The following is a 16,365-nucleotide window of genomic DNA, read 5'->3' on the forward strand; positions in this document are numbered from 1 at the left end:
ACGCTGAAACATTAAAACCCAGTTTAAAATTCAACATCACATTAATTATTTTATCGGTTTTCATGAAAAGTGAATAGTTTTTCTGTCCCTTTAACAAAGCTCTGCTGATTGGCAGAAGTAAATCTCTTTTCATTCTATTAATTCAGTCACTTATTAAGATTAGATGATGAGGTGTTCTGTCCTTCAGTTTGCTCAGTTTCTTTTAAAGTCCCCCTGCATCAGTTAAATCATTTTACTCATTAAATTCAATGCTGACACAGATTCATATGAGGGACACTTGGAGTTTTGTAGGTAAAAGACATTTAATAATACTGGTGCAAGGAGGTAAAGAGAGGGTTATGGTTTATGCAAGCCACAGCCTCCACCCAGCAGAGTGAGATAACCAGAACTAAAGCTCCTTTCAACTGGAGTTGTTGCCTCTTTTAAACAGAGAGTCACTTAAGGACCATCTTTATGTTGTAGAATTCAATGTGTTCACAAATAAAACCCTAGTGACTGCCCGGCTTTGAACAGTGCATAGACAATGGGCAGCTCGGCTGGCAAACTTCAAGTACACCATAAAAACCACCCTTGTACATGAAGGAGAAATGCTGATCCTCTATCCAGGTCGCCCTGGCAGAAAGGACAAACAAGGCAGGTTCAGGTTATGGTTGAAGGAGAACACATCTACCAAGTTGGGCCGTTACTGAGACCTCTCCCAGACCCAGCACTCGAAGGAACAACTAGCCTCTGGTATGCCATTATTCATCCATCTATGTGGCGTTTGAGTCAAGGGTGGGCCAAGACAAAACCATTTTGTACTAAACTGTACGTGGGGTTCTAAATGGGTTCCAGGCTTAGATTTTCAAAGTGTTTCTTTTCCAAAGCAGGAAACCAAGGCAGTAAGGAAAACTTACTGGGCCATCCCAACAGCAAATGGACATTGGCAGCTCTTCTTCTGCAAAGTTACTGGCCACAGATGACCCAGGATACAACAGAGTGGAATGAAATTTCCCTCCAGTGTGCATGTGCTAAGGTGCAACTGCTGTGGGAGCCCCTTTATTACCCATCTCGACCTCAAAGCCTCTTGAAAGGGTGTGAAGGGTGTCCATGTTTGTCTTCTGGACATTTGTCAAGGCAGCAGTCTTCCCAATGATTGCAGTTGTGTGTACTAAACCAGTGTGAGAGAATGAAGGCTCAGGAAACCTTTGCAAATTAGACTTTTCCACAATTTTTGAGTATTTTGAGATGTGGATTTTAGATTTTCATGAGCAGTGAACTTTGTATAAGATAAATATAAAATATACAGAGGTTTACTGTTTGAAGTTTATAAGGAAGAAATGAATTTTTAACATACCACATTTTTGACATGCAGCTGTTTGATGCATCATTCCATATGGATGATATACTGTGTACAATGGGAAATGTTTGTTCAACCCCGTCATCAGAGAAACGCTATGACATTTTCCCTGGGCAGTGCTCCATACTTTTCTCTTCAGTGGGAAAAAACAGAACCTATTAAGCAAATACTACACATGACTTTAAAGACTACCACTGATGTAAACCTATTGCATGGATATTCTTTGTTTGAAAGCACACGTGTTCAGTGTTCAGAGATATTATCTTCAGGCAACACCCCCCCCCCCCCCAATGACACAGAGAGAGGTCAAAATGAAACAGGGACACAAACTAATACGCCCTCTAACAAATTTACATCGCAATCATGTCTGCTTGGCGTAACCTCAAACTCCTGAACATTCCCTGGAGACAAAGACAAGAATTTCTTTCTACGTGTGTTTCTATTTGTGTGTGTATCTGTGAGAAAAAGAGGGAGAGTGTACAGGGCCAAGCCTGTCTGGGCTCAGTGACGGTGATGTTTCATTTCCATATTAATAGATATGCTAATCAAAGCCAAATCATATGCTAATAAGCATGATGGATTGATGCTGTGGATATAACTCAGTTTGCTCTCATGAGGCTGACTAGCATACCGATACATACAAACAAACACCTAGATAAGGTCAGCAGGGTATCAAACTCAAAGCAAAGAAAACTGCAACCGATTATACAACTTCCTCTACATGGATGTACCCTGTCTCTGTAACTATTTCTGCTTTAGTGCCTGGTCATGCTGCAGAGAGGGAGATAAGGGAATGTGTGCATGTGTGCAGATTTCTTCCCATGCAGGATATGTGCATGAGAGCTTGAGAGACGTTGATAGAGACAATTCTTCACTGGGCTCTTTTGGCTGAATGAAATCTCCAAGGTCATCTATTATGTGTTGAGCTAACTGTACTCTCTGTACTCCACACCTTTTGGAGGAGGAAAGGCAGTGGGTGTCTCTCCAGGTAAAAGTGAGACTTGAGCTGATGAGTGGACATCTGCACTGCGAAAATGAAAAGCCAGCAAGTCGCATGCATGCTCGTGCACATGCACACATACGCACTGACCAGAAGCAGGTGAGGTTTGTGCAAAACTCATCTAACTGCAGAGACACTCAGATAACTACAGGGAGAAAGAAGAAAGTGAGATGCCCTAGACAGGGGTTATAATGTGTCATCCAAATCCATCAGAAAGCTGTCCTCGACACTCTCCTATTTGCATGAACCTTCCTTTGAGATCTGTACTGAAAGCTGACCTCAAATCCACCCTCACTGCTTCAACATGAACCAATCTGCTCACCCAAGGAAAGCAAAGCTGAGTTTAGACTTGTAAAACACAAAAATACTCATCAAGACACAGAAAAGTGACATAAATATGGAATCAAAGAAAACCGACTCAAAGCAGACCACTGGAATCCACCTGCACACAATTAAGCTTCTTATTCATTAACATGGGAATTCATTTTAATATAAAACTAATGTCCAAATTATGATCACAAAAAGATTCTATTATGACAGAGGGTAATGAAACATGCAGTCTGTCACTCAATTGACATGCTACATTAGCATGAAAGAGGTCTTGTGCAAAAGTGTCTTATCATCAGTGGAGTTGTTTCTGAAATGCATAGTGAAAACATGAAAAAATGAATGAGGATTTGATTTTTGGTTTGAAAACCAATCACCAACATCAAAAATAAAGAGTAATTTCCTTTCATGCACAAAAATGATTGAGAAAGGGTTTGAATAATGGGATGATTTTCATTTGTCATTTCAAGAAGGGAAAATGAAGCCAACAAAAGAAAAAATGTCATCAAATGGGCAAAACATCAAACGGATGACAGTGTGGCAGAAAATAAAAATGGCGAAGCACAGTATTGGATTTTTAACAATGTGTGAAATACTGATATTTCTAAACCCATTTTAGTGGATACTGATAGATGCATGCAGTACATTCAGAAAGTTTTTAGACTCCCTTCAATTTTCACTTTTGTTATGTTACAACCTGATGCTCAGTTTGGCCAGGTCACCAGCTTTTGGAAGCATCCTAGTTGTGCCAAATTTCTTCCATTGGAGAAATAAAGAGGCCACTGTGCTCTTGGGAACCTTCAGTGCTGCAAAAAAAATGTAGCTTTCCCCATGTCTGTGCCTTGCAACAATCCTGTCTGTGAGATCTGCAAGCAGTTCCTTTGACCTTATGACTTAGTTTTTGCTCTGAAATGCATTTTCAGCTGTGAGGCCTTCTATTGAGAGGTTTGTGCCTTTCCAAGTCATATCCACATCAGTTTAATTTAGCTCAGGTGGACTCCAATCAAGGAGAAGTAACATCTCAACAAAGATCGAGACCTTGGCTAAATTTCAAGGGTTTTTTGCAAAGGGTCTGAATACTTATGTCTAGGGCTGGGTATTGTTAAGAACCTCACGATTCAATTCGATCTCGATTCTTTAGGTTGCAATTCGATATTGACTTAAATGCTTCTATGTCGATTCAGTAAGAAGTAGAAATACACAAATAACCTGTTGACAATTTTTTAATAATTATTTTCATGCCCATGTGAACGTATTTGGTAAGTCACCTCACATTTTTGAGCAATAAAACATCTGAAAATAAAAATTTGCACAATAATAACTTATTTGTGCATATGGAGTACAAAAGTAAAAAACATGACAGTTCTGTATAAACACTGAAAAAGTTAAGTGCATGTAAACTTAAATATTATTTCTGTCCTCTTGGAAATTGTGATAAATCTCACATAACATGGTTATGGTTAGATGTTGTTTGGTCGAGTGCGGCCTCCGTCCATACAACGTGAATCAGACGCACAGCAACCCCCACTGGCCAGGAGGTGAATCGATTCAGAGGATTTGCTGAATCAATATTGAATTGGGGGAGGAAATATTGCGATGCATCGATTAATCGATATTTTTACCCACCCCTACTTATGTCAGTGTCATATTTCAGTTTTCTATTTTTAAAAATGTGCAATCTTTTTTTAATTTTGTTTTTACTTTGTCATGATGGGGTACTGACAGTAGATTAATGAGAATATGTTTTAGTGTAGCATCAGGCTGCAACAAAACAAAATAGTATAAAGTAAAGGGGTCTGAGTTCTCACTGAATGCACTGTACATGGGTAGCTGCTTTACCGACTGAACTAAAACAACATTTATATGTCTCGTTTTAAGGAATCAAAATCAGTGAAGAAAATATGAAGTATGAAATGATGAAAAAACACTGAGCTGAGTTTAGTCTATTGATTTTGTTTCAAACTGCACAAACTTACTTGTACATTATGTAGATGAGTGTTGGTGATTTGTTAGCAGAAATTTTCATTTTTGCCAATCCTGATAATTAGCTTTTAAAGCTATTATCTGTAGATGCAAACAATAATGTGCATTCCTAACTGAAATATTAGTATCTTTTTCAGGAATGATTACCAAATGCATTGAAGATATACTAACCCAAAGCACTCCAGTGAAATATTACAGGGTTGACGAACAAAACATGTTGACTTTAGGGTTGAAATGATTCCTTGAATTATTCAGGTAATTCGATTCAAAAAAATTCCTTGAGGCAGATTATCTGTCTCAAGGCTTCGCTTAAGTCAGTCATGTATCCATATACGCCCATGCTGTAATCTTGGACATCGCGCCATGTGTAGCACTGTGTGCTATTTGGACGGCTATTTGTGTGGCACAATGCACTTGTTTTCACTGTTGCTATAACGTAACATGCATGATTTGGGACAGTGCTCAGTTTGTGTCTGCAGACTTCAGGGCATTTCATAAACTTCTCTGATTGACCCGACAGTTGTACAGTAAACCAGCATACTGACGTCTTGATTACAGCGTATTTTTCACGTTTCAGCATTCTGAATAATTTGATAAGACTTATATTGATAATAAATTGACACCAATTGAATAGAAACATGCTATTGCGACAGACAGTGACCGAGACTAAATAGTTTAAAGTTCATCATCATACAGTCAGGATTCAACAGTTCACAAAGGCAGCTTTATCCCTTGAAATGTGTTCTCCATGTCAGTGGATGGTCTTAAAGGTCAGATTATTATGGTGGATAAACAAACAAAAATGTGCAAAAATTAAACGTGAACACCCTTTGAAAAAAAAAGGACCATAATCCTGTAATATAAAGGTTTACCTTTCAGACATCATCAGCCCACTGTGTTAATGATGGAGCTTTATTCGTACTATAATGCGAAATTTTACATTCATGCAAAGACTAGAGGATTTTAAAATGATTAAGTGTCCCTTTACTTTAATGGCAAATTGGAGAATAGAAATAAACTACAATAGAAAAAAATTAAAGTGTTGGCACCAAAAATTTCCTGGGAGAGGATCCTTAAAACCCCAGATATGGCATATGCTAATGTAATGTAATGTAATGTAATTTAACCTCCTTTCCTTGTAACTTTAAGAAATGTAAACTGTCATCAGAACTTAATTGTACTTCGTTAAATATATTTTCTTTAGAAAATCTGTTAATACCAACTTCTAATAGAAGTAGTTCATTTAAGGGACCCAGCATCTTTTTTCTCATTTGTCTAGTACTTCTCTTAAAAAAGCAAAAGTGATTGGTTAAAAAAAAAAGAAAAAAAAAAAGCAATATTTCTTATTAGAGTACTTGATCAACCGCCAGAAGAATCGATAGAGTACTCGATTACAAAATGAATCGATTACTGTGGCCCTAGTTGACTTAGAACAATTTTTGCAACAACCTTGTGCAACTTAAGAGCAGTTTAAGGCTTAACTGTGTAACACAACATTTCCATTTCACTTCCTTGAAATATTAACAGCATAATTGCACATTTGAATTTACAATCACTTAGGGGGTAAATAGAAGTGTAAAAGCTGTAAAATCTTTCAAAGAAAACAGACAAACACTAAAGCAGCCACATGCTTTTTCAACTCTGCCAACATTCCAGCTGTATAAAGCAGCAGTGCCAAACTCGAACCTGGCCCACAAGATCATATTTCTATTATTACCGCCCCACTGCTTTGAGGTCTGCAGATTTTCTCCAGTATAAAAATGTAAGCTTAGTCCTGATGATTTAAATATATTTGTTAAGTCATAAAAAAAACTGAAGAAGTAAACACAAGCAATAATAAGATAAAAAGTCAGGAATGTGGAAAAAAAAATTATTTGTGTTTTCATTTCATAATTTTAATTTTAAATCTCAAAATTATGACAGACTTTGTCTTTTTATTTCATACTTGGAGGTTTTTGATTCACAACATTGGCTTTTAATCACATAGTTTGCCCTTTAAGATTAACAAATTCAAGTTTCAAGTGACATGTTGACCTGTAAAACTCATGATTTTGCATTTTATCTCATAATTTGAGCTTTTAAACTCATGATTTTGACTTTCTATTTCATATCTTTGGCATTTAAAACATTACAAGAACTTTTAATTTCATGAATTTTGACCTTATGAACTACTTAGCTCCTGTGTCTCAGAATTTGAGCCTTAAACTTAGCATTTTGACCTTTGAAAATCTCAAAATCCATGCTAAGTTTTTTTCCCCCCCATAATTCATTAAATCTGACAGTTTATGGTTAGAAGTTGACCCTGTTAAGCTCTCAGGTTTGACCTACATTCAGAATCCGGCCCCTGCTGTGTTTGAGTTTGATATAAAGGCTCAGAAAGCAGCATTTTCTTTATATGTTATGACTTCCAATCACTTAAACCTCCTCCAGTGAAATCTGGTCTATTTCAATGGCATTCCTATCATCAGCAAAGCCCTCATCCCCAATTAATGAATTCAGAGAGCAAATATTAACACAAGCAGTCTGCATCCATGTCTGAGCTTGACACAACAGTAATAAGAGGAGCTTTATATCCAGTGATGAACACACGCATGAAAACACTCACAGATCAGCACAAGTCCAGCTGGGGCTTCTAATTAAGCTCCCACTACACACACATTCAAACACTAAAATACACACACACGACTTGCCCCTTACCCCTGCTGTGTCTGAGTGATGGAGAGCTCTAAATTATTGATGCATCTCTATCTAATGGGAACCCCTGTGTGTCTGTGAGGATTTGTCATGACGTTCCTCAATCTAAGCTGTAATTATGGTCACCTAAGAGAGTCGTTCGTTAAAACAGCTAATTTCAGGGATGTGACTATCAATAAGAGTGAAAGAGTTTATCAAATGCAGATACCTATGCGTTGGTACACCACTTAATTTCTTCCCATACAATCCATGCTCTTTCAATAGCAAATGAAAAGCAATAAAATGTTAAAAAGCAGCATGAGTGATGAGTCATTCCATTAGTATCTGTGTCTCTCTCGTTTCTACCTTAATGGATTTCTCCATGCTATGCTTTGTGTATTCACAACACACCGGATAAGAGTCTGTTTGTCTTGACAAACACACTTGTAAAGCAGTGCCTCCTCGTTCCAGCGAACCTCCCGTCAGTTTTGAAGGTTTCATCATTTGTTTTGGATGGGGCTGCGAGAGTATTAGTGTATTTGCAAATTGGTGTTGAAGGAGAGAAAAAAGCAAAGCCTTAACAACAGGGAGAACTAAAGTAAGACACATCATTTATGTTTCTACCAATGGGTTTTTTACCACGGTTTAATGGTATTAAATGTGATCCAGAGCAAATTGTGCATGATTTTTTGTTCAGTTGCACAAGGATAAAAGTGAACTACATCTCACTCTTGACAGGCATGGCATGATGAAAGGCAGTAAAATGTTTCGAGTGTAGGGTTTTTATCCTTTTGCCGAGAGGAAATCCCTTAAAGAAAACTCCACCTCAGCCAAGCTTCAAACAGCATGTCTAATGTAATTTGTATTTTGGGGGTGTTTTTTTTATTTTCTCCACCAGGATGATGAACAAATACTATAACTGGTAAATGAGCGCCATTCTGATGTCATTGCAATGTCGACATTAGATCCATATTGCTGCTCTTTTTCTTAATTGGGCATCTTTCAGCCTCTTTTAACCTGGGTTAGGAGGGTTTTAAAAGTAGGCCGGAAAATATACATATCAAGACCCATAACAGTTAATGTGTGCTCTGAATTAAGTATAAGAGAAGCTGAGCTTCAAAAGACAAAGAAAGTGTAGTACTGACAACAGCTGACTGACACAAAAGGGATTTGGAGGACGTTTTTGACCAAGTACGCATCCAAGATGGTGATAGTTATACGCTTTTTAATAGACAGGACACACTTTTCCCTATAGAAAGGAATACTTTCAGCCGCCTCTTTCAACAGTCCAGGGTTTATAAATGATTTACTCTAACACAGGTGTTCTGACGCAACATCTCTGTTGATTTTAACGCTCCCTACGTAGTTTTGATATTGAAGTGTGCTGGTGTTTGTGTGAGTGTGAAGTCTGTGGGTCTACCTCCACATAGAGAATAGGGAAAATGCCAATCTTGTCTCCCAGCATGCCTTCTGCCCAGTTCTCGTCCACACGCCTGATTACTGTCAGGACCTCATCCTGGAGACAGAGAGAGAGAGAGAGAGAGAGAGAGGGAGAGAGAGAAAGAGTGAGACAACAGACACACATACAAACCTGCACACACTGCAGCAACACCATGTGGGGACAAAATATCAATATGACTAGATATCTTCAATCAAACCTCCTGATAGTGCTCATGACACGTGAACAGAAATTATTTGGCCAAATAATTAAAACACAGCATGTAAACCTGGCATATGTCAGAAAGACTGTTTCACATATCCAATAGCATGGGATATATTTCACATTCATCCAGGCAACAGCACATAGACATTGTGGTGGCTGTGGATGAGTGGTTAGAATTAGTCGTCTCTAAACTGGAAGGTTGGCGGTTTGATCCCAAGCTCCTGCAGTCATGTGTCAATTTGCTCTTAGGCAAGATCAATTTGGTCTCGCCTGGATTTATTGTCTTAAAAAGGTTTTAAAACAGCAATCCTGTGATGCAGTCAAGCTCTAAACATCTTTTTTTGTTTTTGTCAGGACAACCTGGGCTTTAAGATTATGTGTTATGCAGTAATGCCACCCGAGTTTTAAAGAAGTTAAGTGAATATAAAGACAAGAGGAAAAACTAAACAGAAATAATTACTCAAAGATTTGTATGTCTTACACAGTAAACATACTGGGCCAGTATTATTGTGTATCTCTATCTATGTATCGTGTATCACTTAAACATGCTCAAACAGCTGACTTCCCTAAAATGTGAAGACCATTTCCGTAAATATGAATCTGTCTGCTATTCTTTCTAGGAGTTTGTACGAAGTATGCAAGCTATCAGTACTAATGTTAACTGTCAAACTTTGTTAAATACTTCCAAAGATAATAAAATGTGTAATAAATGTGTTTTTCTCTCCCTTTTTAATGACTGGGCTGTTTATAGAGTTATCTATTTTCCTTTTTTTTCTTAAGTGAACAAGTAAAATGTTGGTTTAAGGTTCAAAGACCTTCCAAAGTTTTTGTCAAACTTTGCATGAATGGTCATCCTGGCTTAAGGATGAACTGATACGATATTTGAGGTCATGGGGCAAAAGGTCATGGTCACAGGGCTTGTGAGCAGGGCGGGGGAATTAATCGCAAATTAGATTAAATCGCAATATGACCTGCTGCAATTTCCAAATCGCAGACAGTGCAATATTGTTTTTGTCCTGAAATGTGTTAAAATACCAATTTGAAATCATTTTCTTGCAGCAGAGATTTCATGCTCTACACATTATGCATACATACAAATGTCTTTTATCGAACTAGTTTACTAAAATCCAACTTTTCCTGATCATGTAGATGATTTTCTTAATCAAAATCAGAATAGCATCAAAAAATTATTATTCCTTCAGTATAGCAATTGATGTCAAATTTGCTATATGAGCCAGAATCCCAATTAGATGTTGTTTCAATTTTTTATCCCAAGTTTAATTTATCTAATATTGTATTGGTTATAATATAAAATGATTTATTGCTTATGTTTGTTGAATAATACATAAGATGAGGAACCTAAAAATAATTGCATATTAAATCATAATCTCAATATTGGGGAAAAAAATCGCAATTAGATTATTTTCTCAAATCGTTCAGCTCTACTTGTGAGCATTCCTTGCTTGTGAAGATCATAGCTCAAGAGGGCTTTCAGGGATTTTCTTCCAACTTCGTCCACGAAGACAGAAGGATAACAAATTCGATTTTGGAAGTGACTGATCAAAGGTAACTCATGACATCTCATCATCTGCCTTTACCAACATCTGTACCACAGAAAAAAACCCAGCCTGTCTACCTGACCTACCACTGTGCTTTTACTTTCTAGGAAATAGAAACTTCGTGGAGGCACATCACCACCAGGCAGTAGCTCTAGGAAATGTTTTATTATACTAAATATTTGGTTTCCCCCTGTCCCTGTAATTTATTTGCTTTACAAGCAGCATATACCATCCCCCCAAAAAATCCCCAAATTAAAAAAAAAGCTGGGTCACTGTAAAACCACGAATCTTAGATGCAATGAAAAACTGCAAAGTACTATATATGGCAAGTCTTGATGTCTTAAGGTGAATCTGCTAACCTTTAACAATTCAACAGTCATGCATGTCTACATGCGTAAAGTAAAAAGACAGATTATGGTATCATGTACTCATTCATTTAGTAACTGTATTTGTTTTTCATACAAGTCATCCTGTTATCTCTCTTATGATGCAATATTATTCATAATGTTCCTCATCATTCATGCACACACCCACATTTCACTGTGAAAGTTATACCCTCTGTTCTTCTTACATGAACGCAAAGGTCTTGCTTAGACCATTAGGGATGGCTGTGATAATGTTGCTAAATGACTATGTATTAGTCATACTGAGTAATTACCTCTCACACTGAGAAAACAATATCACACACACTGGTTCTGCATGACAAAGTGCATGGAGCACACCACAGGGGGCGTGAGTCTCTGTGTGAGAGTATGGCTTTGTGTAAGCTGGAGTCTTTAATCTTTTGATTAGTTTAGCCCTAAAACAAAAAAATATATAATGTGAACCATGAATATCTCATGATTGTCTGTTCCTCTGCATGTAGAACAAGTTAAAATTGTATGACCATGACTATGCTGCGCACACCTACAGTGAAGAGCACGATATACTACAATTTAATCATTTTTCTCGCCACAGAAACACTCTGAGAGCAGAGTGAGAGGATGCGTTGAGTGTTCAGCCATCGCACAAATGAGTCCGTGTAACAGCAGGAACAAATGATAAGCTTTGAAGAACAGAAGAGTACACAGAATACAAATTACTGTTAACACACAACCCAACCTGGAAACACACGTCTGTCTTTATCGCTCCAATTTCATCCTTCAAAGTGAAATTTCATCGACACTTTGACAAATGGGGATGATTTTCATGTCAACAACTCTGTCATCCATCAATCTATAACGGCCCATAGAATATCAACTAAACTCAGACTTTTAGGAATTAATTTAAAAAAGCAGAGACTGAGAGTCTGGCAGGGCCTTTAAAAAAGTCAGACCAGGGATAATTAATATGAAGCAACTTTAACTTATCCAAAGAGAGAGGTACAATGGTACAGAAAGAAGTATGACACCTGACAAATGAATAAGAAGCCCTGGTAAAAAGGAGCGAATGCATGCTCCACATAGAAATACTTCAGACCTGCGACCCTGCAGGACTCTGCAAACTCCTTATGACAAGACTGTAATCAAACACAATAACCTGGGATCTTGGTTGAGATTACTCTCAGTATGAAACAAGAGAATCTATCAAGATGTCTAGAAGTTTCTCTTTAAAAGCACTTACTGATATTTTTCTATTACATAGCTTTTAGATGTTCCACCAGACGAACAGCGATCATACAACCAGTGCTGGTGGACTATGCTTTCAGCAGTGCATATCAAAAAAGCTTGGGAATTAATGAAGTGCTTTGAGACATGAGCATTTGAAGTAAGCAACTCAAGAGCTAAAATGTGTCACATTTATGTTAAAAAGAAGAATATATTAATATTAGAACAATGATTTTTGTATTCAGGAGGCATGACTGGATGGAAACCAGCGTATTCTGGCCATGCCTTTACTCCTTTCAGATGCTGTCAGATGAAGCTAAGGCTGACCACACACTAGACGATTTTTTAATCTGAAACGATTTTAAAACCGTGGGAGACCACAGACTTCAGGACAATTTCCAAAGATTTTTCATCTTTAATCCTTGCAAACACTAGACAACTCAGCCAGACTGTCGGATCACTGGAGACCACACACCTACCGACCTACCTAAGACCTTGCGTGATCACGTGACTTCAGAAAAAAAAAAAAGGATGTTTGTCGATTGCTGACTGCTGCCTCTCCACAACAGAGTGTCCTGGTATGTGTTACAGGTGCAGCAACAATGATTAAACAAGGGAAAGACTCAAGATGAAGTCCTGGCTGGAATTAAGGTACCGTTTTGTTTATGGTTGTGAGCGCTGAAAGTACATATGATCGTCTGGTGACGCTACCTGGTGTGCTCGCTCTCATTGGTTGCTGTCTTAGTCTAAAGCCTGGAGAAGTAGTGTCACACAACACCCGTGAATGTCCATTTCCACAGAGCTGTCTGGTTTTGTTCAGTCCAGTTTTCAGTTTTTTTACATAAAACTCTGTTCTTAGCCGTGTTTCCTCAGCTGAAGTTCGTCTCACTAACTCTAGCCATGCTCGTTTTGATAAAGAAATGTTTCTCTTAAAAGAGATCCAAATCATTAAGACCAGCTCAGTAGAGCTGGTCTTTCTGCCCCAAAATGGCTCTTCATTTGGTAACGGTTTGGCTTTTCAATTGTGGTTTAAACACCGCAAAGGATGGAGGAAAGGAAACTGCCACTCAAACAGGAACTATCTACTGTGGCTGATATAAAAAAGCCGTTTCAAGTGCGGGCTCTTTTATGAAAGGCACATTATCACCCTCCCCACAAGGCTGATTTGATTGATAGCATATCACTGTGTCAATTTAGATCATGTTTGTTACAAAACAATAATTTTTCATACGTTAAAGTGGCTCAACCTCTTAGCTCTATAAAGGACTCCTCTAGACTCTTGTCTCCCTTCATTTAGTCAGACGACACTAAATGCTAGGAGGTCTGCAGGACAGAGCACTTGTGATATTGATCGCATCCACACCAGGTAAATCTGTTAAATCAGATCAATGTATGTAGAAATTTTCTGATTCATTCCTAGTGGCTGTCCCCCACTTCCTGACCTCCAACAGACATCTGGGATCACATGGTTGCAAGCAACTTATTCATACAATGTTCCTCATACAATGCAGGCCTAGTCAGTGATGCAGCATACAGACAGACATAATGCATTCCAAAATGAATTATTGTCACAAATTCCTGGACAAAGATTTTTGTCTTCTCTCTGTGGGAAGAATAATAAAGTTCAAGAAAGTCTCCTCCTGCCTTAGGGTGTTACATTCCTTAACATGGTATTAAACTCTTGTACCAGCATGGAAGAGTATTTCAACAATGTGTAAAAAAGGAGCGCAATTAAATAAAGGGATTAAAATCTAAAATCTGTTCCTTTGGGTATGCAGAGCATGTTCTGTTTGAAGTTGGTGTGATTTGCATTTTGAAAAACAGTCTGAAGAGAAGAGTCAGTGGTGATAAATTATTAGTGCTCCTACAAAAGCCAGCCTGGTTTTACAACACAGATAAGTGTTCTCTTAGACTACTGTATTTACCCTGCTGTAAACCCCCGCTACAGCCATCCCTGCTATCTCTCCATCCATATTTCATTTATCAGAGTCATTCTCTGTGTGATATAGAAAACACAGTCTCAGAGTCAGAGTGTATATGTTCAGCATGTGTCTGTGTTTGTTACCTTGCTGAAGGCCAAACAGTCTTTATCCTGGTCTTTATCTTTGACCTCAAAGTCGTACAGTGCTTTGCCCTGTGGTGGAGTTTGGCTCAGGGGACGCAGCAGCTGGATGTAACTGGCAGGCAAGAAACCGTGGCATCCATTCAGCTCGCCATGGTACCAGTTGTCGTCCACTTTGCGTCGCAAGATGATGATGTCACCCTTTGAAAACTGGAGATCGCCTGGTTCCTTTCCTTCGTAGGAGTAGAGGGCTTTACCACAAGGCAGCGCTGGAATATTCTGGGAAAAACAAACACACATTCACTTGTGAGACTTGCTGTGCAAAAATATGCATTAAACAATGCAATAAATGCATCCTTCATTTCCTTGTAATGCATATTTAAACATGTCACATTAAAGGGTCTTGTGTTTTTCTTCCTTTGGACTTTAAAATGACCCTTGTTTCTGAACCATATCTGCTTTTCTTGATGTCTCCACCAACACCATTATGCCACCAATCCTTTAAATCTTTTTCTGCAGTTTAAACTTGTTTTCTACAGCAGAGCCGATTAGAAGATTGCCTGCCATTTATCTAAACAGACACCGGAGAAAAAAAACTCTTTTTGAACAGGATGTATTTCTGTATTACAGCCCCATTTAGTCATTAACATAAAAGGTTAGGTGACAGGCAGTTTTTGCATCTTGTAAAGAGCCACATTAAGTGCATTTTGAGACCTCTGAAGAGGATTAAAAGCATCGCTGTCAAGCAGTAGTTCACTGAGCTGAAATAATGCTGGGTATCTACACCAGTGCAAACCTTTGGGTTGACAATTTCCTGAGTTTACAGTGAACTGCAGTTCATTATATTCTTCCTATTAAGGAACTAGAAGTGTGGCTTTTGTGGAATGAGCCAGTTTCAAGTCTGTTATGTAACGATATAATAAATTCTGAGGCTTTTCATTTTTGCATCTGTGGTGCCCTATTTTTAAGGAAGGTACAAATGAGGCAGTGACTCCTGCAGTGTTTGTAATTTAATTTATTAAAAGCAAAAAAAAAGAAAGGCCTTGAGGGCAAACTGGTTCAGAAGCAACTAAAAACAGAGTAAAATTCAATATGCTGCAAACTGTTGGCCCTGGAGACAAATTCGTAAAGCTTGGATAGTTGGATACATGCTCTAAGTTTCGTTTTATTCCCCCCCAGCAGTATGTGAGATATGACTGGTTATTAAAATGTTTGCCAGGTAATTGCTGCTCCCACCTTGAGCCAAACAGTAATTTTGAAAATGCCAGGGTGGTGTGATGCATAACTCCCTGGAATATCATCAAAGTCAGGTCTTGCTTATCAGATTTCAAACACAGAGACACAGTGAAACATTAAACCTGCACAAACTGTTTTTTATTCTGCTAAAACAATCAGAATTCTGCGCTGAAATCAATGTCTGTCAAAGGTCTTTTAATAACAAAGTATTGATCACTGATCACTGATCATTTACCCAAAACCCCCCTGAACAGCATCATTGCTAATGGGCACCATTCATTTACAGCCAACCTGTCAAGCTTTGCTCTTTTATCTCCTTAAGAAGTGAAAGTAGAGGAGTTAAAGGAATACAGCAGGCTGTGTTTACCTTTCTAAAATCTATAAACTAATCAAAAATAGAGCAAAAAAAATCAAACTATATGCCTGAGCTAATATTACCTACTGGCTAACTGGCTTACTTAAATGATTATTTTCAAGTTAAAAGCCCATGACATCAGATTCAACCATATGGACAAAACTATTTGGCCACCTGACCATTACATCAACATTCCTTGACATGAAGCTGCCCCCCCGTTGCAGTTATAACAGCCTCCACTCTTCTTGGAAGGCTTTCTGAAAATTTTTGGAGTGTTTCTGCTGGAATTTGTACCCATTCATTCTATTCATGAGTTTGGACAATGATGTTGGACAAGAAGGCCAGGCTCACAATCTCCAGTATATTAGGTGCTTGAGGGCTCTGTGCTGGCCAGTCAAGTTCTTCCACACCAAACTCATCAAACCATGTCTTTATAGTCCTTGCTTTGTGCACGGGGTACAGTCATGTTGGAATAACAAGGATTTTCCAAACTTTTGCCACAAAGTTGGAAGCATAGCATTGTTAAAAATGTCTTGTGATGCTGAAGCATTAAAGGAGACGTATTGTACCCTTTTAAGACAA

At 38.2% G+C, this 16,365-nt stretch overlaps 1 protein-coding gene across 2 annotated transcripts in view; it reads right to left on the bottom strand.

Moving 5' to 3' along the window:
• LOC121522627 (E3 ubiquitin-protein ligase SH3RF3-like) overlaps positions 1–16,365 on the bottom strand; it is a 180,707-nt gene that overhangs the window by 48,320 nt on the left and 116,022 nt on the right. For both annotated transcript variants that reach the window (XM_041807176.1, XM_041807177.1), the window contains 2 exons: positions 14,196–14,471; positions 8,743–8,838 (listed from right to left, as the gene is read on the bottom strand). In XM_041807176.1, coding sequence (XP_041663110.1) covers positions 8,743–8,838; positions 14,196–14,471 — 372 coding nt within the window. The remainder of the gene's footprint in view (positions 1–8,742; positions 8,839–14,195; positions 14,472–16,365) is intronic.

This window comes from Cheilinus undulatus, linkage group 15 (genome assembly GCF_018320785.1).
Source record: "Cheilinus undulatus linkage group 15, ASM1832078v1, whole genome shotgun sequence".
Taxonomy (NCBI): domain Eukaryota; kingdom Metazoa; phylum Chordata; class Actinopteri; order Labriformes; family Labridae; genus Cheilinus; species Cheilinus undulatus.